Source organism: Hirundo rustica, chromosome 6 (assembly GCF_015227805.2).
Source record: "Hirundo rustica isolate bHirRus1 chromosome 6, bHirRus1.pri.v3, whole genome shotgun sequence".
Taxonomy (NCBI): Eukaryota; Metazoa; Chordata; class Aves; order Passeriformes; family Hirundinidae; genus Hirundo; species Hirundo rustica.
Window position 1 is genome coordinate 39,926,898 of NC_053455.1, and position 22,236 is coordinate 39,949,133.

Genomic DNA, 22,236 nt, shown 5'->3' on the forward strand with positions numbered 1-22,236 from the left:
CCCAGTTCTTCTGCTATAGTGTATAAGAATGCAAGTCAGTGAACGTAAAGCTGAAATGTCCCTGTACACAACAGATGGTTTCTTGTTTTTACTGTTGTTTGGGGCTAACTTGTTTCCAGTCGATGCAGAAAGTTCCAGATTCCTCCTTTACGTTTGCCATGTGGGCTTTAAACTCTGACTTGATCCATCAAGCTATGATCATCTTTGTTTCCCCTCCATTCACAGATCTGTGTGTGAAGTGTCAGTCTCTCCTCTCAGGTCCTGCTAAGCCATTAATCAGCTTGGGTCATCCTGGCTGATCGTGTCAAGCAGGTTTTATCTCTTTATTTCTGTTTTCCTTATGCACGCTGCATGCAGTATCTAAAGGTAAAGTGTTTTATTAATGTGATGAGGTTTGCTCTTTCTCTTTCCTCATAGACCAGGAGAGCAAAGTGTGTAACCTCTCTGATATCCCAGTACCTGCTGTCAGCACAGATGGAAGTGATGTGTTGCCTGGAGTTTTGTTAGATCAACCTTCCCCCCACTGCTGCCTCACCCCCTTGCAATTTCAGGCACTATTTAGCAAAACTTTCTCACTAGTGCAAAGGCAAACTCAAATACCAGAACAAGTTGCAATTGTTTTGAAAACATATTTAAAGTTTCTCAGAGTGTTCACCCAAATTTAGCTTACATCCCCTGTGTATTCCTATGGACATTGTCCTTAAGAGACATTGACAAGGGGTGCTGCTGGTACAAAGCAGACAAATTGTGGCCCACATTACTAAGATTAACACTTCTGTGTGCCTTTGGGTCTTAGCTTCCATAAATGAATTTCAGAATATCTGCTTTTAAACTGTTGTAGAAAGCTCTCAGCTGCATCATTAAGGACAACAGGCTTGCCAGTTTCCAAAGTGGCCAGATATGAATGTTTGGGGGTGGGGCAGTTATACCTCTTTCCTAAGATGTGTCTATTTTGTGGTCCCTTTTGTTTTCCTCTCATTTGTGATATTTGGTAGTAATAGATATTTTTTTTCCTTCCATCTGTTTCTCTGTGGTCATGTGTTCGTCTTGGCTCTGATGGGCTGCTGTGGTGTTATCATATGATCTTCCATCTTGCCTCCAGTGTCTGGTTAGCATGACTGCAATCACTCAGAAACAGCTGCTCACTCCTGACAACAAGGTTCTTTATTTTATTCTTTTCCCCTCAATTTTCCATTTTACCCTTTTCCTTTGGAGTTTTTTTTTTTTTGTTTGTTTGTTTGTTTTTTTCTTTGTTTTGGTTTTATGTATTTATTTATTTATTAAACGAAAAGATGAAGCCTCAGTGGGCAAATGGGAAAAATGAGGAAGATTTAGGATAGGTCTGGGTGTCCAGGATTGATTCACCATTTGTGCTGCTCCTTGAAGACTTTATGAGTGTTGAAGAGGTAGCTTTATGGACAGGTGAAGACTTCATTCAAATGGAAAGTGGAAGTTTTCAGGGATACAAGCAGATGTTTGTGTAGAGGTGTCTCTACATTTTCCTGGAATATCAAATTACTGGTTGAATAGCCACCTTTAAGGGCAAGTTTCAAGGCCTCGAGTTCCCAAGATGTATTCAAATTACACATGGAAATAACTCTACAAGCAGTAGAGTTACGCAGTGCCATACTAACAGTGGTCCAGTTAGGACTATCTGTTTTCATGTCATGAATGATCTAGAAAAGTGAATTCTGTGCTACTCCTTGACTGGCTCCCGGGACTGTTTCAGCATTGAGGAGATCATTTTGACAATCAACATAAAGGAGAGCCTGGAGATACTTGTTGACTCAGCGTGGAGGTGGTTTAAGACAAATTAATGGAGCATGCATAATTGTTGCAATTGCCTAGAGGGCAGGGTAGCTCTGATCTTTTGTTCCTTAAATAACTGTTCTTGCTGAATGTGTGCATAATGTCCTTCAATAGGCCCTGGCCAGCATGAGCCTGAATACCCAGCCCATTCTTAATCTAGAGAAGTTTCATGAGGGGCAGGAGGTGCCTCTGCTGCTGGGAAGACCACAGAATGATTTGCAGTCTACTCCCTCTACAGAATTCAACCCTTTGATCTATGGAAATGATGTGGACTCTGTCGATGTGGCTACCAGGTGAGGCTTAACAGGAAGGTAGCATTGAGTCCTCATGGAAGTTTGCACTCAAGGGCAGCACAGACATTTCTGTGGGTGAGACAGCATCTGTCATGTACTATTGTAGATTCTATTGGACATCACATAGAGAAAAAGAGCAATAATTACAGTGTTTATCTCATATCTGTTATCTGCATGAACATAACTGATTATCTTTAGCGGGTGTTTTGCTTCTTGCATTTTCCTATAGATCATCCACTTTACCTGGATTTGTCAGTCTGATACTGTATCCTCAGTTTAAATCACAAGCTTTGAACTGCAGAAAAAAACAACAAAAGCTGGGGACTTATTTCTTGCCTTAGCCAGTAGAAGCAAGAATTATATCCTTCACTGAGTAGGTGTTTGTATTAAAATGGTGAATTAGAACAAAGTGATTCCTTGGGTTTTGGTTTCTTTGAATTGTTCTTTTATTTTTTGCAAGACAGCTGTTTTCTAAGAAGAGTTAGGTTACCATTCTTCTGAAGTTTGAAACATTGTCTATGGCATACCATTTAAGTGCTCTCTTTCTTCTTTTTGGTTATGCTCTGTGCTTTTATCTAATAACTTGTTCTCTGTTTCTTTTTAGGGTTGCTATGGTGAGATTTTTCAACTCACCAAATGTTTTGCAAGGTTTCCAAATGCATACTCGAACTCTTCGTCTCTTCCCACGACCAGTGGTGGCCTTCCAGGCAAATTCTTTTCTTGCCTCTAGGCCGAAGCAAACACCTTTTGCAGATAAGCTTTCCAGAACACAGGCAGTAGAATACTTTGGAGAATGGTCACTCAACCCTACTAATTATGCTTTCCAAAGAATTCATAACAGTAAGTGTTGGTCTTGCCTTTCCTTCACTTGGATGTAATGCAGGAACTTAAAAACCAGAGATTCTAGGGAAGGATTTAATTTTATACCATGTTAGTCCTGCTGGGGAGGAAAATCTAGTTCAAGGAATATTTTTCTCTTTTTATGTATGGCCTCATGTGTTTCTCCCAAGTTAGCCCTGCTATTGGCGAGTTGTTCCTCCAATTAATTTTACCTCTTGTTTGATTATGGAGAAGTCTTTTAGGTTTCTTAGAGTAAAGACTGTCCCTTTGTCTAAGACTCAGTAGAGGGTAGTGTCACTGTGAATGAAGCCTTTGACGCCAGTAGAAGAGTTTGATTAACGCTCTCCTTGGTTTTTTGTGCAGACATGTTTGATCCAGCCCTGATTGGTGACAAACCCAAGTGGTATGCTCACCAGCTGCAGCCCATCCACTATCGAGTCTATGACACCAATTCACAGCTGGCTGAAGCCCTGAATGTCCCAGCAGAGAAGGAAACGGATTCTGATCCTACTGATGACAGGTTAGTGGGGAGCATGCCCGTAGTTACATAAGAGTTATTTCAGATTGCTGGACCTCTCCTACTTCTCATTTGCAGCCTTTACCTGTAGCTTGCTAGGCTGTTTCATTTCTTGTCTGGGCAGAATACTGACACTAAATTTTCTCACTGCTCTGTTATCACAGCAAACCTCTTAACCTTTTGCTAGTGTATTCATTTAATATGGTTTTCCGTACTTATTTTCATGTTTTCTTTTGCTACCTGTATGCCACTTGACATTTGTCATTTCCTCACATGCTAATTCTCTTTTCTCCTGTGCTGTTCTTTGGTTATTTCTGTTGCAGTACTACAAATACTCCCACCCATCCTACCACTCTTTCAAATCTCTGTTCCCTATCCATAGCTATGCAAAACTTGTTAGTGCTCCCCACTGCCTGTGACCACCTTGTGTGTTCAGTAAAATGAAGGGAAACTTTATATAGTAGTTTTTAGCCGTATTTCTTGGAGTTTTGTGTCTACTTTTATTCCCTTTCATTCCTTGCTGGTTTGTGAGATCTTTCAGCCCTGGACTTGCACATATTTTGTATTCTACACAGGACCAGTGGTCCTAACAGAATGGGATTTATCACTAGTGTAAAAAGGAAATGCTTTTACTTGTGATTCCCAGTTCTCTTGAAGTTGTCCTACATAAACAGACACATGTTTTGTGCATTAATACACTATTCTCTGCTCACTTATGCTTGGCCTCATTAACTTTGCTAAGAGATTTAAAATGTCTTCCCATAACTATTCACATAGCTGAAAGCTATGGTTTTTGCTCTTACCTTTCATGAGGCTGGCCTGTGATATTTGTTTATAGCTGCTATAATATGAGATTTTTAGGAGGTCCATGAAAACAGGTGCTGATTCACATCTTTAAAGTGTCAGAGCCTGCTGTTGCTTTGATGCTGCCACTCATCTCTCTCTCTCACTTGTGGCAGTGGCAGTGACAGTGTCGACTATGATGATTCAAGTTCCTCCTACTCCTCCCTTGGTGACTTTGTCAGTGAGATGATGAAATGTGACATTAATGGTGATACCCCAAGTAAGTAACTTTTGCTTTTACTTTCACAAGGTCCACATAGGTTCCCTTTCCCAATTCATCTGAAGCACTTTGGGAAAAAGGCCTCCCCTAAATCCCTGAGTCAGAACTTGTTCCACTGTGGTCTTGCTCTGCGGTAAAAGTGTATGGGTAGACTGGAAAAGGACATTTCTCCTGCTTATAAACAACTTCCTCCAAAGGATACTGTGAAGAGGAAGAACAGAAATAGGTGCTGCTTACCAAAACTGCTTCTTCACTAGATCTGGAAATAACCTGCTGCTGCCAGTAAATACTGTGCAATATGGACAGCAGAGTGTGAGCTCTCTCCTGCCCCTGCATATTGGTTCTCAGTGCTAGCTGTGAAGTACTACTCGGTCCTAGTGGGGACAGAAAAAATATGGAAGCTGCACAAACCCTCTCTTTGTTCAATAAATTGAACCTAGAAGTCCCAAGACATTTCCCATGTCCCAGGGACAAGAGGTAATAATCATAAGCTGCAACAAAAGAAACTCTACTTGGACATAAGGAAAAGAACTTAATGGTTATTGCAGTTGAACAGGTTCCCAGGATCACTGTAGAATGTCAAGCCTTGAAAACTTTCAAAACTCAGTGGGACAAAGCCCTGAGCAACCTGCTTTAATTATGAAGGTGCTCCTGCTTTGAGGAGAGAATGGGAATGGATGGCCTCCAAAAGCCCTTTACAACCTAAATCTTTATGCAAGTTGATTCTGTTGGGCAGTCCTCTTCTAGGGATATTTAGTTAGATGTGCAAAAGGCTGAGGAAGGCAATGTTGTTTAATGAACAATGATGTGTTTGCAGATGTTGACCCCCTGACTCATGCAGCCCTTGGTGATGCTAGTGAAGTGGAATTTGATGATTTTCAAGAATATTCAGGGGATCCTGATGAACAGACCATGGACAGTGAGAACTCTCAAGAGAATAACCAGCCTCGGTCAAGTTCCAGTACTACAGCCAGTAGCAGCCCCAGCACTGTCATCCATGGAGTGAATCATGTGTGTACTGAGATGAGTTCAGCCTCAAGATCAGCGTATTAGGATATAAAGAATGGGAGAATGCACATGGTTCTTTCTGAGAAGGGCAAAAGCTAATAGGACTGTGACACCATGCACAGATTAAATTGCATGCTCACCCTGGACTTTCTGATCAAGGTGGAGTTTGCTGGTACCCTCTTATGATGGGATAGACCATTCCTGTACAAAAAGTTCCAGTGCATTGAAAAATGCAACATTAGTAGAGAGAAATGGTCCAGGTTGGGACTGCAGGAACTGCTTTTACAGAGTCTGGAAAGACCTGGTGTCTTTAGAGGAACAGGGAGTGGGATGGGGAAACTCATGAATTTCTGGTCTTTTAAGAAGAATGGGAAGATGGTAATGAAAAGCCATTATCCTGAGCTAACACTGGTCAGAGCTGTTTTAAAGGGGAATAAGTCCCTAGAGCAATGCACAAATAGTGTATATAAAATCCTAGTTTAGAGACACAGATAGTGGGGATGTAGTGGTGGTGGGGCTGTAGCGGGCAGCAAGGACTGTGCAGATTTCCTAGTTTGAAATAATTGTTCTTGTCCCGCCCTTCAGTTGTATGTAACGCAAATTAGGGAACAGATCAATGATTTGACTGGTCCACAGGAGGCAGCAGACTCTGCAGAAATAGAAGAGAAGTTGGCTGCTGGATTTTCGAACCATCTCTCTTCCTTGCCACTGCAACCAAGCTTTCCCAAGATAAGCTTGGATCGTCGCGAGAGTGACATCGCAGCTGGCAGCATGAGCTCCTCAGAAGGGGCGGTGAGGAAGCGAGAGTATGACAATCCATACTTTGAACCACAGTATGGTTTTCCTACGGAGGATGAAGATGATGAGCAGGAAGAGAGCTACACCCCAAGATTTAACCAGAATCTCAATGGAAGCAGGCGAGTCTTCCTTGTCTCCTGCCCTCTGTACAGCGCTTCTGGGGTTTCTTGTCTGTTCCATGTAGTTCACCATTCATGCACTCAAATGTCTTTGACACCTCAGATGTATTGTTGATCACTTTAATTTAACATAGAGATGCTGTCAACCCTTCTGGTTTGAATAAAAGCACTTGCTTAATCCATCAGTTCCTTACTTTTATGTAATCAGTAGAAGCTATGAGAATTAGCAGTTCTTTCTAGAGCATTCTAGTATATCACATACTGATTTTCTGTAAACTGTTTTGGTAAATCTTTGTCTTTTGGGAGAAAGATACTGCAGTGATTGGTGGCAATGGGTTTTCTTGTTAGTCCTTTCAAACCACAGTGAAATTTTCCATTTTCCTTTCACCTGCAAGTCTGCTAATGCCCTTTTGTAGACAAATTTTCAGCATACTTTGAAAGGCTATAAAAGCCTGAATGTAAATATGTTTCAGTTCTCTCCTTTTTTTTCTTTTTCTTGTTTGTTTGGGTGGTTTTTTTTTCTTTCCCAGAAGGTGTTGGTAGTGTGGTGGAAACTGCTGAGAATGAGGCCAACATCAGTCTCCCACAACCATACAACGTGTCGATTTGGGGCGGGAAGGAGGAGTGCTAATAACAATTGTACTTAATTTCTTTAAAGGTCTCAGAAGTTACTCCGGCCAAACAGTTTAAAACTGGCCAGTGATTCTGATGCAGATTCAGATTCCAGGGCCAGCTCCCCAAACTCTACTGTCTCCAACAATAGCAGCGAAGGTTTTGGGGGCATCATGTCTTTTGCAAGTATGTACGATGCATTCATTAAGCTAGTTTTATTTATCATATCAGAGTGTACAGGGAGATAGAGTAGAGGGATGGCTAGTCAGGGGAATGAGTTGGCTGTCAAATTGTTACCAGCTCTCCAGTAGCCTTGCTGACTTACTGACAGCTGCTGACAGCTACTGCTTTATATATTCTTCAGTAAGAAGGACTTTGGTTTTGTGATTAGCTCCTTGAGTTGTGTGGCACTTTAGGGCACAGATCAGAAATTTCTTCAGTTTCATTTAAACAAAGCATTGTGCAATTTTATGAATTTGATTTAAAAATTCTTGCAGTAATATGCCTTCCATGCTGCCATGTTGTGTGTTTAGGCACTAAATTCAGTTCCTTGACTGCCTACTTTCAATTATATCTTAATAAAAAAAATCACAGGTGTAGAGCATGAATCTAGAATCTCTTAATGAGTGACAGAAGACGTGGCCACTTGAGTCTTGCACTACAGTAAAAAGCAGTAAAAGAGGTTTGTAGCACTGAGGAAAATATATTAAATGTTTCTGGTAAAATTACTTACTAAGGCTATATAAAAACAAAGAACCAAAGCAAATTGAAATAGTATGTTGACACTTTAACACTTCAAGTTATTAATTTAATCAGCTCCTTTATCTAAATTAGTCTACGGGTTTAAGCAGATGATAATGCATAATTGTATCCTTAAGATCTGCCTGTACCGGGAAGAATGTATGTTTTTTCCTAATAAATGAAAAGTTTCTATCTCAAAGCATAGTGCCATGGCAGATTTACAGTGCACAGTCCTCACTTCAGAGTTGCATGTTTTGCAGATCTTCTGTCATCTTGCTTTCTCATGTGGCCCAGCCATTTATTTGTTGCCACAAGAGAATCAAACTAGAAGGTAGAGCTAAGGTGATGTGATCCAAGTGCAGGAAGACAGGAAGATTTTGCTGTTACATTTCAGACTTGAAGATCCAGCATCAGTTATTGTGACATGAATGCTAAAGCTTATGTTTTTGTACTGTTTAGAATAATCTGATTACAGATGTGGTTGCAATGTAAATGAGGTCATGTTATGGTTTTGAGATTTTTGGGTAATAAAGAAGAACTTAATCATTAAGGATCTGAAATAAGATGGTGAATTACAGGATCTTTGGGTGTGTACAGTGAGCAGGAGGCATTTAATTGTTTTTGTCTTCTGTCATAGGCAGCCTGTACAGAAACCACAGCACAAGTTTCAGTCTGTCCAACTTAGCCCTACCAACCAAAGTTGGGAGAGACAAGAATACTCCCTTCCCCAGCCTGAAAGGTAACCATTTTTCCCTTTGTCTTCTACAGCCTTTTCTGTTCTTGTGCCTTGGTAGTCTGAGATCCTACCCCTAACAGGAATCTTGGGAGAGATGCCTTTTGGTTATTTGGGTAGTACCTTTGTTAAGGAGCAAGACAGTAGATTGTTATAATATTTCCCAGTCTTTTTCCCAACAACTTGGCTATGTTGGGGTGGGAGAGTGTCCAGTCTAGGCTGAGTTAACAGATATAAAACAAAACCAACATTCATAGTGTATTTTGTTTCGCTTTATTTTTAAGTACTTAGTAGAAAGAATGGGAACCAAGAGGCAGGTCCTGCTTTTGTACTGACACTATCTTTTTGCTTAGCCTTAGGTAATTTACTAGAGTGATGATGCTGCATTTGTAGTTGGGGGTAATGCCAGCCTCCCATGGAGACTGCAGATTACATGAGTTTCGAAAGTGTTTATCATATTTTCAGACTGCTAAATAAAATCAAATTATAACCATGCTTTCGGTTCTATGAGAGTGAAGATCAATCCCTAGCATAGGTGCACAGTCTTTACATTAGAACATCTCCTGTTTGTCTGCAGTATCACTAGATAACGTGTTTGAATGGGCACTAGAGAAATGGCCCTCACACCATGAGTGTTAGACAGTGTTAGGTCATCCTTGTGCCAAATGTAGTATCTCAGGGGTGACTGCGCTTGCACTGGTGTGGTCCTGTTGAGACCTTTTCAGATGCTGTACTGAGGAGAGATTTTATTTTGCCTTTTGAGTTATTCTATCTGATTAGAGCTTACTGCTTTTATTTTAATGTGTTGATTTTTTTTTTTTTTTCATTTATTTTTTCCTCCTCATCACTTTTATCGGTAAAGATTACTTTAATCTGGAATTGGGAAGGGATGTGGATGAAGGTTGGTATGATGTTTTGCTGACCTTTGACCTTGTAGAAACAAAGACCAAAAGCTGGATTTTGTGTTTCTGCTTTGGACTTTGTTTTTGAGACAAGTAATCATTCCCTGTGTGTAAAATGAGGAGTAACAGGACTGGTAGGGCGAAAACACTAGCAGAGACTCTGCACAGCTGTTTTTGACAACCTTTTACCAGTTGGTTATGTTTTCATGTCCAGTTGTACTGGATAAGAAACGTGCTTCATGTCAGGGTTGTTTCCATGGGTAAACTTAATGACTGATTCCATGCATTGGAAGAAAACAGTGATGGGGTTTGCCATTCCACATTCATGCTTTGTGCCTCATCTTCTGCACTTTGGTGTTCTTTTCTTGACTATTTTAGTCCTGCAGGGCCTTTAATGTTACTGTGCAGATATGAAGATGGGATTTCCGTGGAGTAGCTCAATCTGTTTTATGCATGTGCAAGTGTGTGTGAGTGTGTGTGTTCATTTACATGTGCATGCTGGCTCATTGGGATTCCCACGGGGCACTTCAGTGTTTTCTAGATGTTTTTGTCTCTGTTGTAGAGATACAAAGTTGCTGCATTAACTAGTTCTTGCCAAATGTGTGTTTCCAACCGTAATGGGAAATGCTGGGACTCCATTTCATTGCTGCTGTTTGACCACTTTCCATCTTCCTTTTTAATTTTTACTTCATGCGCATCCATTGATACTTTTTCCTTGGTGATGCAGATGGTTTTTCATAGTGCCATTCAAATATAATATGTGCAGTAATGTCCTTGAAGATGCAATACGCTGGTTCCACGATGCCAAATTTCAAGTCAAGCACTATCTCTTAAGTTATTCTGGCCCTTGTGGTCTTGAGCTTTCAAACATCCTTCCTGCTTTAGTGTCATTTGGGTTTTATTTTGAGGGAGGGCTGGGAAGAAACTGGTAGTTGGATTCTTTTGATGCTGACAGTGGGGAGTGTAGATATTTCAGTACACTACTAATTGTATATTTTGTGTCCCAGTATTTGGGTTAAATACTATAATGGAGATTATTACTGAAGCTGGCCCAGTAAGCAATGAAGGTGGGTTCCCTACAGCATGAGCTGTGCATGATGTAACAATTTCCAGCATTCCCTGTGCCTGACTTCGGGCTACCTTTCTCGCTGGGTAACCAGTACCACATGATCTATACTAGTCACCCTCAATGCATTATGCTTTTACATATAGTGACTAATTTGAAGATGATTCTTGTTGTGGAACTGCATGCAGAGCAGCCAAACTTCCTGCCTCTCACTTTCTGCTCCCATTACCATCTTCTCTTTTTCTCTCTGCATTACTCCCATTACTGTTTTCTGCCGATGTGTGATGCTAGAATATGATATACGCTGCTGCTTTTTTGGAGTTTCCATTTTGTTTGAAGTCTGTTACCTGTAATTCAAATAGGTGTGTTAGCCAACTTTAGTGTTGCTTGTTACTGTCCTGGGATCAGATTGTTCTCTTCCCGCCCTTTCCTCTCATTCTGTTTCCTCTCCTTTTTAGGAAACAGACGAGCCCTTGTTGATCAGAAGTCTTCAGTCATAAAGCACAGCCCAACAGTGAAAAGAGAATCTCCATCACCTCAGGGACGAACTAGCAATTCCAGGTAATATTTTTTTTCCTGCTTTTCAAGTGTGCAGTGTAGTTATTGTGGCCTCATACCTGGCCAATGTTTTCTCAGAAGTTTAGCTGTTGAAAACTAAATGGTATTTTTCTGTTGCCCTAGACCTGGACATGTTATTGCCTAAGAAGGTTTGGTACAGATGTCTTGCAGCTAATAGTGCACATGCTTATTTTTTTGTGCTCCAAAATGTATTCTCCTTCAGTCTGAGGGCCAAAATGTTCTAGGCTTCTACTTTAAGTCAGTAGATATTCTTTGTAATTGAGTGTTCTGAACAAGGTGATCTAGCCCAGTGGAGTTTTAATGCACCATGCAGGGGGGATCAGCTGAGTCCAATGAAGCAGTTTGATTCCATAAATTCATGTGAAGTGCTTTTCTCAACCTTGGGAAGGGGCTCAGAATGGTGCAAATAAACTACCTGACCTGTGCCTGTGCTTTCTCTTCCTTTTCTTATGTAGCAGTCATGGGTGGAGTGAATTTATTTTGATCTGCTGGGTTTGGGGGACAAGTAAGAACAATAGCTGCAGTTCAGACTGAGTAATGCAGCAGGTTGCAGAGGAATTTCCTTCTTACCTTTCCCTCTGTGGCAAAAGAAGCTGAACAAACACATGCCACACAAAGCATGTGCCAAGGCTGCTGCAGTAATGCATTAGTAGTGCTGCACTTCCTCTTTCAAAGAAAGCCTGTAGCTCAGATGTGGAGGCTGTTGAAGGAGGTTGACGCATAAAGGATTCCTATGGATTCTGAGGGGTGCTGTGAAAGTGAAGGGTAGAGGGATACCAAGAGGAGCTAGAGGAAAGCCTGTTTGTAGCTTTTTACAGGAAATAAAGGAAAAATAAAGTATTTGATACTACACCTATGGAGTAGAGCTTGAGCTGTGTGCACTGATGTTAGCAGCATACAGAGCTGGATATCAACTACTGTGGATTGGGAAGGTGCTTCTATGTGTGCTCTGGCCTTAGCTCTCTTACCATACAAGCCAAAGTAAGGAGAGAGTGACTAAGCTTTGCCTGCTTTCTCTTGAATGTATCAGTGAGAACCAGCAGTTCCTGAAGGAGGTGGTACACAATGTTCTTGATGGGCAAGGTGTTGGCTGGCTGAACATGAAGAGGGTGCGACGTCTCCTGGAGAGTGAGCAGCTGCGTGTCTTTGTACTGAGCAAGCTGAATCGCACGATCCAGTCTGAGGAGGATGCTCGACAGGATGTCATACAGGATGTGGTCAGTGCTGAGCTCAGCAGGGTCCTCACACTGGGTACCTGCTGAGGCCCAATTCACAGGAAGTTTTTGTCAATTGTGAAAAGCTGATGTTACAGTGGTTTCAGAATTTATGTTCTTGAATTACTTTGTCACTTCTGAAATAGCAGCACTGACGGGGATTTCCTTGCAGGAGATCAGCCGCAAAGTTTATAAAGGCATGCTGGACCTGCTGAAGTGCACTGTGTTAAGCCTGGAGCAGTCATATGCAAATGCTGGCCTGGGAGGCATGGCCAGTGTTTTTGGCCTGCTAGAGATAGCACATACTCACTACTATAATAAAGGTAAGAAAAGTGTTCATGAGAATACAGTTTTTATGAACCAAACAAGATTGGGAAGGTAGCTGGTTTTGTGCCTTTTGATATTGCAGGGCTTTTCCAACACTTCCAAAACGGTGAGAATTGTACTGTTGTTACTGAAGCCTTATAAAGCTTGAAGTCTCTTTTGTTTTTCTTACACATGTTACTGGACCAGAGCAAAATAATGGCCATACTGATATTTAATTGAAAATGGAGACTCTGCGGTGAGATACAAAACTGAGCACTTGTATGGCTGAAGTGGAAATTCTGGGAATGAGGACCTTCAGCTAAAACTGTCCCAGCCACAATCTTGGAAAGCTGTTGCAGGCAACCTCAGTAGGGAGGGAGATACTTATAATGTGGAACCATACGAGACTTACACCTCACCAACCATGGTGCGCTACACAATTATTCTCATACAACTAAATACTCTTAGAGAAGAAAGTCTGAAAATATCTCTTTATTTTTCAGCTGTTTCTTAAGAATCTGATTCTTAATGCAAAATAAGAAAATGCACTCTAAGGAAGAAAGCAAAAGATGACAAAAGGCTAAATCTTTGCTTAGTATCTGACTTTTCTGTAATCTCAAATGATGAAAAGTTAGTTACTTCATAGTAACAGAGCAGTAGCATCTACTAAACCCTTTGTAGTTGGTGTTCTTGCATCAGGGATTTTTTAATGATTGCTACTTTCATTGTTAGAATGCTGAGGAAGGTAAGGAAGGCTGTGCTAGTTAGGACAGTCCTGAATGTGAAGAATAGGATGATCTTGGTAATTACAAGCTTTCAGTCTGACACTGATTTTAAGGAAAATTGGAGTGGCTGATGTAAAACTCAGTAGTTTTAGAGTGAAGATCAAATATCATAATTTGATGGTAAGTAGAGTTTGCCCAGTAAACTAATTGTGGTCATGACAGACAAAATTTGATGCAAACTTTTGAAGAGTCTTCTCATTATTGCATAACATGTGTAGTCAAATTTAAGCTGTTTTGCTATGTTTTACTTGTTTTCAATTAGTTGAAATTAATATTTGTTTCTAGAAATGTTTTATAGAGGTTAGTCCTTATGTTGATATTATTTAACATATAGTAATAAAATAGTAATCCTACAGGACATGATGGATATAGCTTATTTGTCTAGAGCAAATATTTGCCTAGAGTAAGCAAAATCTTAATAGAGCATGGTTGTGATTAAGTTATTATAACATGGTCAAACTAAGGACTTGTTTTTAGGAACAAGGACTGTTGGCAATAATGGTAAGATTGGGAGGTATATCCTGGGAAGCAGTCTCGTGCTGCTGTATGTGAACTTCCCACTATTTACTGTGTCAGTAAAACCTGGGAAGTGGGGCACTGTTTATCTGTGAACACACATTTGGAATGCAGCCACTGTGTAGTACTGGTGATGTATATTGATGTATCAGTAACAAGACCCACAGCTGAGGTAGTGCTCCCGGTCCTGGTCATCACATCTTGCAAAGATGAGGAGGCTTCTGAAAAGATCTGCAAGGAATTGGGGAAGCACTTTTACTCTGAAGGATGGAAGTGTTCAGTCTGTTGAGTGTTAGGTGTTGATTCTTTTCAATTACTATCTAAACAGAAAGATGCTACTGGTAGCAGAATCTTAAATCCACTGAACAAAGGTATTGCAAGATCTAGTGGTATGACAGGTTTAGATAATAGGATATGAAGTTTTGACTATTAGATTCATCAAGTATTGCAACAGTTTGTGCAGGACGTTCTTTGTGGAAGACCTGGTTTTAATTATTCTTTTCTGAAGGTTTTGCTGTAATTCAGACTGTGGGGTTTGATACAGAGCAATAATCCAAACTACCTTTAGGGACATATGGTTATAGGAAGTCTCAGAGACTGATGGAAGAGCTATAGCTGATTGATATTTTTGGGTTATTTTCCCTAACTGTAGTTTAATTTAGTGTTACCCATGAAACTGATTGTATTTTTCATCTTTGCACTGTAAGAGGATCTTATTTATTTTATATAAATTGTATTCTTGGTAGTTTAGGCAGAGTTGTTTAATTTTTCACAATTCCGTAGAGGAGATGCTACAGTTACTGTGTCAGAGAACATTCCTAAGTTTCAGATATACAGAAATGAGATACTTGAGTATCCCTAAAACGGTACTCCGGCTTTCTCCTCTACTGTTTCCACCAGTGTCTCAGACTATCAGCAAGCCATGTTGACCTATGGGAACAAATGTGACACTGTGCTGTTTCAGTGCCAGGCTTAATGATTTAGGTGAGACCATCTGTCTCATCTTTCTTCTCTCGCTCTCATTTCCTTTTTCCTCATGTTTCTTTCTAGTTATTTATTTATTTATTTTCTCTCAACACTGTTCTTTAAATAAAAAGAGCCAGAAAAGAGAAAACGAAGTCCTACGGATGGATCTGTCACTCCAGTTGGCAAGGATCCTGCGTCATCCCCAAGAGTGGAGCCAAAACCTGCGATGCAGCTGCCGGTACCTCAGTTAATGCCAAAGCCACCGAGCCCTGCGGGCAAAGGGCCAAGGGAGTTTGACACAAGAAGTCTAAAGGAAGAAAATTTTATTGCTTCCATTGGTGTGTATTGAGGTGCATGTGAAGTGCGGGGGGGACTTCTGGTTTGGCATTAGGTTCTATTTGCATTCTCTCCATTTTAACACACTGCATTGCTACCGTAACATGCTTCATTTACACCTTGGATCGCAAGGAACTATCATATGTGTTTTCACCCTACTCTCGGATAAACTATCCACCGCAATTTTCTTCCAGAAGCTGTCTAATCGTAATTGTTTCTATATTTCATTACACCTTAAACAGCCTTGTTTTTTGCTCTGAGATTGCTGTTTTCAAGCAATGGGAAATGGCAAAAGAGGAACAGGGACAGCAGGACTTCAGAAAGGGCAGCTGTGGAAGGGAAACATGAAACAAAGGTTTTCTGTCATTGCTGGCTACCTGTGAATTATGTAGGTTGTATCCTGATATAAGTGGGTTCTAAAATCTGCTCTTGGTTAACAACAAAATTTCCAGAAAGATTTTAGTTGAAGTGTTACAGTTTCAGTGAGCAGGACTGATGGATTTTCCTTCTATGCAATAGCAAATAGAATGTGTGTTCTTCTAAACAGCATCTGCTAGGCTGGTCACTGCAGATAATCCTGTCTGCTCTCAGATGGTATAGCTTTTCCCCATGTCTTGGGAAAAAGTTAGAAGTTGGGTTTTCAGAATTGTTTTATTTAAAAAGGGCTTTACAGACTTTTTTGGTGGAGGAGAAAGAAAAAAAAAACCAACTTAGCTTGAATCTTGTGGGCTGTGGGTTGTAAACATGAGAAGTACCATCAGCATATGGATTTTTTTTGTCAGCTCTATAAATATGACGTTAAATTATAGATATTGCTTCTTACAGCCTGTTTAAAATAACAGTTTTGTGGAATCACTGTATGAAAGATTAATCTTGTCAAAGTGTGGTGCTGTGAGGATATATGTGTAGTTTGTGGCATAAGACAAGGGAGTGTGTTTGTTGAGGAGCTGAGTGGCAGGACCGCAGACATTCATTCTTATACACATAATAACTGCAGGCTAGGTGCTGTTGAGTCCTGAACTGACACTGAACCCCTCTGACTTCACTGGCTTTCTTGTTTAAAGAGGTAATCTATGGAGGCAGTTGCTCAGTCTTGCACTCTATTTGAAAAGCTGTCAGGAAACGGAAGGAATTTCAGATTCAGATTTCCAGCATTTCTGTTAGTTGTTTGGTTTGCTCTGGGTACTTCATTATTTTCCTGTAGAAGAGAAGAAGGAAAGTATGCTTCTGGCACAACTAAGAATAAACCAGGCTCTAGGACAGTGTTCTTTTAAAGAATGAAGAGAGATCTTTTGATGAGATTGCTAAGACTGCTTCTTTCCCTTAGATGAAATTAAAGCCTCAAATAAATGGAAATCATAGAGATCAGATAATTCCTGTTTGTGAAGCAATATAAGAACCACTTTTCAAAAGAAGTGATAATATGCCATGTTAACTACTGTTGCCAGAATATTAGCCTTAAACAATTCACAGTCTTCAAGGACAGGCATTCTCATTATGGTGGTTCTGATGCTATGATGGTTTCCACTTGTCTTTTGTGGAACTAAATTACAAGAAGGATATGGTTTTACCTAGACTGACCAAAGTTCAAAAGACTTGAATTCCTAAAGCCTTTTTCTCTAACTGCTTTTGTCTTTCACTGCAAAACATGGACTGGTATGCAAGTCACTTTTTAGGAAATTGCTGTAAAAACAGTGTAGTCTCCATGTTCGTCTGACTCGTGATCTAGAAGAAAAGGATGTTTCTCTTGTGTTGCAGAGAGATAATTTAAAGCTGCTTGCCTCTTCCTTTATGTTCTGTCATGGAAACTTCAGAATAAGACAGGACTGGTGTTGGCTGTGGCTTGGCTGTGAAATGCAGATGTTCTGATTCAAACTAATTTATTTAGGGAAGAGCACTTGGTAAACATTTACATGTTGCTGAAATAACAATGTATTTGAAAGTAGTTCCATTTAAACATGGGAAAAAAAGTTGTTATGTGAAGATGATCCAACACTGAAACAAATTGTCTGGAAGGGTGGTGGATTCTGCATCTGTGGAGAAAGTGAATACCTGACTGGACATGGTCCTGTGGTAGGCAGCTTTAGACAATCCTGCTTTAAGCAGGGAGGTTGGACTAGATCATGTCCACAAGCCTGTTTGAACTTCAGCAGTTTCTTGATTCTGTGAAGTTTGGAAGGTACTTAAAGCCTCAGGTTGCAGATATGTAAATAAAACTTGAAATTAATCTCTTGGTATTGTATAGATGAAATGCAAATTGGGCTGCTAACTTTTTTACCTAGTTACAGGAAGAAATAGTAGAATGAGAAGTCTTCAGAAGGATGGAGTAAAATAACGTATAGCTCTGTTTGCAGTAGTCATATGTAAGGTGTATGTTAGTGTGATGATTAAACTACATCTCATATCTAGAGCTGAATCTGTGGTAGTTGAATCTGTGCAGTTTTCTGGTACTACATGAACAATGGCTATGAAGTTCACAGGATTTCCTGTTTCTGGGGTGAAGTGGGATGGATTTTTAGCAGCTGAACTTTGATTCTGACTGTGCTTTGGTACCTAATTCCTACCTAGAAAATTCATTGTAAAGATGATGCTTCTGATACTCACCGATTGCTTACTTCTGGGGTTGTTGTTTTCCAGGGTTCACTTGCAGTGTAGGCCATCACCTGTAGTGTAGGTCTTTTTGTTAGGATACTGGTGGCTTTTAAGTTGATAGTTAATTAATTTATCCCTTTATGTTAGTGATAAGTTTGGTTTATTGCAAACTTTCGATAACTGCTAATGAAAATTTCAGTACTTACTGAAGTTTCCATTACTACTTTTTAAATAATTGTTTAATCTGGTCAGATCACTTTGTTTTGGCTGGTTTTTTTAAACAGAAAAGATAGTGCTACATGCTTCATCCGCATCAGGTCCTTTTTGGACCTGCAGTGCTGTTTAGTTCAGGGTCATGTAACAAAGCCATAGGTGTAGTATTTTATGCCCTGTGAGTTTATTTGAAGTTTTGTTTTTCTTTGACTAAGTAGTTGAAAGTAAAATCTAGTCTGTTTTTAATGTGCTGGTATATACTTTACACTAAATTAACAGACAAGTCAGCTGAAAGTAAGTTAATGGCTGGTGGTGTAGCTTTCAGACTGGTGATTTTTAAAATGAAGCCATATAGACTGAGCATGGAAAAGGCCAGATGTTTTCAAAGCCCTTTAACAAACAAATTCAGTCCATCTTAGAGATTGTTATCTTTGTCAGTGTATACTCAGCTTGATAAGCCTGTAGGATGCTGTTTGGATCCCTCAGCAATTTTATCTTATCCATCTGTCTATTTATGAAAGTTGAAGGAACATCCATCAATCATGAAGCAGATCTAGAAATTAGTAGATTAGAAGCCATCTTTCTAGCTTTTTCTACCTTGTTACATTTGTTTCACTCCTGATGTCTTTTTTTGTAGCACTTTGGAGCCTTCCTCCACAGTTGTAACCTGTCCTTTTAAATTTTTTTTTCAGTGGACATTTTGCTCAATAGAACTTATTTACAGCCTGTCTTATTTTTGCTATTTGCAGGGTGGAATGGGTTTCTAACACACTTAAGTGACCTTTCAGTTGCTCAGGAATTTTTTTAAAGAGCAGTAAAAGAACATTTTTCTTCTTTTTCCTTCTCTTTTCCACTTTTCTAAGAGGGTCTTCCTCTGTAGTGTCCCCAGTTTTAATGGTGCTAGTGAGAGAGGACAGTGTCTAACACTTAGAGTCAGCTCAGCATGTCAGCTTGTAATGTTTCTTTTGGCAACAGGCCAGCACCTGGAATGATCTGATGTTTCTGAGCAGAAAAGGTGATTGCATTTCAGAGAGTTGAACCATGTGAGTGATAGAAAAGTGCAAGTGCCTCATCACTGGTTTGTCCCAGGGTTAAGTTTCAAATTCAGTTTTAAGAAAACTTCAGACTGTTTTGCTGGTCTGTGTGTTATATATTCTCTTATGGAATTTGTCAACTTGATTAGAGTGCTGCGACTTTGAGTTTTGGAAGTGGGAGTTAAGCATGTCTGGTATCTTGCTCATTTCAGTTCTTCACCATTTTCTCTTCTCTATACCCTGATAGGAGCAAGTGGATGCAGAGAAGTTCAGCTCTTTGCATATTGGACAGGTTCATAGGCAGAGCCAGGCATTTATTGAGAACGTGGTCAGGTCAAAAATAACTTGTAAACCATGTGATAATATGTAAGATATAATATTGGTTAAATGTTGTGTTAACCTACACTTAAATATTTTTGGAATTGCTGCTGCTGTTTTTGTGTCTTTCTCCTTTCAGTGATATAAACTAGAGAAAATGTTTCTGTTAATTAGAGCTTCTGTGATGCCTACATTTTAAAGGAGTAAATACGTGACAGTCTTAAATGCCTTTCTTAGAAAAGGTGATTAATTATGTGTTCATAAGAGCTGTTTTTCCTTAGTTGATTCACTGCTGTCAAAGTGTGGCCTGAGGAGGGATGCACTACCACAATGTATTAAGTCATCCCTAATGTTTGAATACTGTTACTAAGAGATGATGCAGTGCTCAATAGCTAACACTGGTTTCTTTTAAAATGGTGTTAATTAACCCTTCACTCAGTAGTTGTCATAAAATTCTGCCTTTTTTTTTTTTTTTTTTTTTTTTTTTTTTTTTTTTTTTTTTTGAGGTGAAGGGGTGGGGTTTTTGTTTGAAATTTTTTCCCCTTTTTCACCTGTCTGACCAGCTGCTGACTCTTTCTCTTTCTCTCCTGCTTTCAATGCATCTTGGGTAGAATTGTGGAACAAGCACCAGGAAGTGAAAAAGCAAAAATCTTTGGAAAAAACGAGTAAGGAAATTTAAAAAAATGTAGAAAATTACTCCTCCAGCCTCCCCATAACTGCCAACTCCCCAGGTGCAGGGTGAGCTTGCATCTATGGCACACAGCTTTTATACTCACAAGAAATCTATCAAGAAAGTCTCCATTAAAGAGACCAAACAGATCTGTTTGCCCTGAGGAAATTGTGTTCAAATGTCTCTCTCTTTTTTTTTTTTTTTTTTTTTTTTTTTTTCCCCTTTCTTTTTTCCTCCCCTGAATGTTGCCTTCAAAGAAGAGGAAGCAGGTGTTCTGCATCCTCACCAATCAGATAAATATGGAAGAATTTTAAGATACTCCATCTCCTTCCTTAAAAGTTAAATCTTGTTTAACAAATTGTTGGCATGGATATGTTGATTGATTAAATGTTACCAGAATGAGGAATTCCTGTTTGTTCAAGCCATGGGATGGCAAATTTTGTTCACTTGCATCAACCATGAGCAGTCAATCTGCAACAAAAAATACTTCTGAGGGGGAGAGAGAAGGTGTATGTGAAGAATTGCATTTAGTGATGGCTTCTAGAAAATAGCCTCATCCTAAGGAATCAACTTGATTTTGTTTTTCATAACCCTTGGTAAAGGAGGAGTGAAATAGTTTGAGGCTGTTGCAGAGTCTAAATAATAGTCTAAATCTACACAAATCTGAACATCTGTTGAAATGTGATAATGAATAAAATATTGAATATGTATACTCTGCAGGTGCAGTACCAGGTTTTGCTCTTTTGGTTGTCACTGTTGTAATTAGGGACATACGACATAAGGACAACAGCCAATTGATAACAACCGTGCTTTGGTAGGTGTTCCCTAACCATAAGCTTAGTTTGTGCTTTGCAGAGTTGATGCTGCCTATTTTACAGACTGCAGTTTGGGAAGGATTAATAACTGAGATGAATGAGTGAAGGTTCCTAACGTTCTGACTAGGCCTGGGTTTGCTCACCTTAGTTCTAGGCACCTCAGTTAAGTACTTCTGTTAAGCAGAGATTAGCATCCAGAGTTAGTTCAGAGACACTGAATGGGGCACCTCTGCAGTACAGCTTACTGTGCTTAAATTGTGAATTGCTATCTGCTGAGGTGGGACTGTGTGAGACTGACACATAGCACATGCACACACTTGCTCTCCCAAACTGAGCCTTTCAGGTAGGTGCCTGCATTGGGGGGGATAAATTGAGGTTTCAGTGTTCCATGTGTATTAGACATATGGCTCCATAAAGAAGAGAGAAGGAGGTTTTTAAGTGCCTGTAAACGGACAGTGACAACAATGGAATTGTGGCTATTGTGCTCCTTAAACTCAGTTATGGCTCTCAAATATCTGAACTGCTTCAGTCAATTTAAATTCTTTCAAAAGTCAGACTGCCAGAAACATATCTGAATTATATGTTGGGACAGGAACCTCCTGAATTGCTTATAACACACAGCTGAAATTTCGTGTTATTGCTGTACTAATATTAGAAATTTAAAACTTTTTGCTGTACCAGAACTGGAAATGATGACCACTTGAATGAGTGGAAATAGACTTCTAGGAGTGAACTGTGTGTATTTCAGTGGAAAATAATATTCCAAATTCTTAGAAAAGATACTTTTAGTTATTTTTCTTCATAAATTTTGTTTATGCTTTCTCTTTCTTAGAGTCTTTGAGGAGGTGATTTACAGTAACTAAAGCATTTGGGTCTAGATACAAAATATTATAACAAATGAAGAATACTCTCTGTAAACGCTTCACAGGAGGAATTGATGATTGAGTAGTAAGCTAGTATGGTCTGCACAGCCCGCTTAAGGCTTTGCTATTCATGAGTTTACATACCATCTCAAACTCACTCCCACAAATCTTTGTATATTATCCTTCTCTCTCTCTCTCCCTCTCTCTCTCTCTCCTCCCTTCCCTTTTTCTTTCCTTTTCACTGTCTTATGCTCTCTAATATTACATATAATACAAACATGTTCATAACTCCCAGGTTGTTGTGATCAGTGGTTACAGAGATAGTGACATTGTTTGCTTAGGGATACCGGCTATAGACGTGGTATATAATACAAATATTCCAGCAGCTGATCATGTCTTCCTGTTACTGAATAGTTGGCAGATATGGCTATGGCAGAAGTATTGCTTTCAGTCTCTTCCCTTTCTGAGAGTATTAACATTCTGTGTACAGCCTATAACACACGCTTTTCTTGCATTGTTATTTACTTC

General features: G+C 39.7%; 1 protein-coding gene across 29 annotated transcripts in view; it reads left to right on the plus strand.

Moving 5' to 3' along the window:
- Nucleotides 1-22,236, plus strand: part of MADD (MAP kinase activating death domain) — a 72,286-nt gene that overhangs the window by 26,352 nt on the left and 23,698 nt on the right. For 4 of the 29 annotated variants that reach the window (XM_058420990.1, XM_058420999.1, XM_058421008.1 and 1 more), the window contains exons 8-23: nucleotides 1,103-1,159; nucleotides 1,924-2,102; nucleotides 2,707-2,942; nucleotides 3,306-3,461; nucleotides 4,415-4,522; nucleotides 5,340-5,533; nucleotides 6,116-6,447; nucleotides 7,106-7,245; nucleotides 8,438-8,539; nucleotides 9,396-9,434; nucleotides 10,443-10,502; nucleotides 10,960-11,062; nucleotides 12,111-12,297; nucleotides 12,467-12,617; nucleotides 14,999-15,205; nucleotides 19,972-20,025. In XM_058420990.1, coding sequence (XP_058276973.1) covers nucleotides 1,103-1,159; nucleotides 1,924-2,102; nucleotides 2,707-2,942; nucleotides 3,306-3,461; nucleotides 4,415-4,522; nucleotides 5,340-5,533; nucleotides 6,116-6,447; nucleotides 7,106-7,245; nucleotides 8,438-8,539; nucleotides 9,396-9,434; nucleotides 10,443-10,502; nucleotides 10,960-11,062; nucleotides 12,111-12,297; nucleotides 12,467-12,617; nucleotides 14,999-15,205; nucleotides 19,972-20,025 — 2,305 coding nt within the window. Of the gene's footprint in view, nucleotides 1-1,102; nucleotides 1,160-1,923; nucleotides 2,103-2,706; nucleotides 2,943-3,305; nucleotides 3,463-4,414; nucleotides 4,523-5,339; nucleotides 5,534-6,115; nucleotides 6,448-7,105; nucleotides 7,246-8,437; nucleotides 8,540-9,395; nucleotides 9,435-10,442; nucleotides 10,503-10,959; nucleotides 11,063-12,110; nucleotides 12,298-12,466; nucleotides 12,618-14,998; nucleotides 15,206-19,971; nucleotides 20,026-22,236 lie in introns of all 29 variants that reach the window. The other 25 variants (XM_058420996.1, XM_058421004.1, XM_040066964.2 and 22 more) reach the window with 19 other exon arrangements.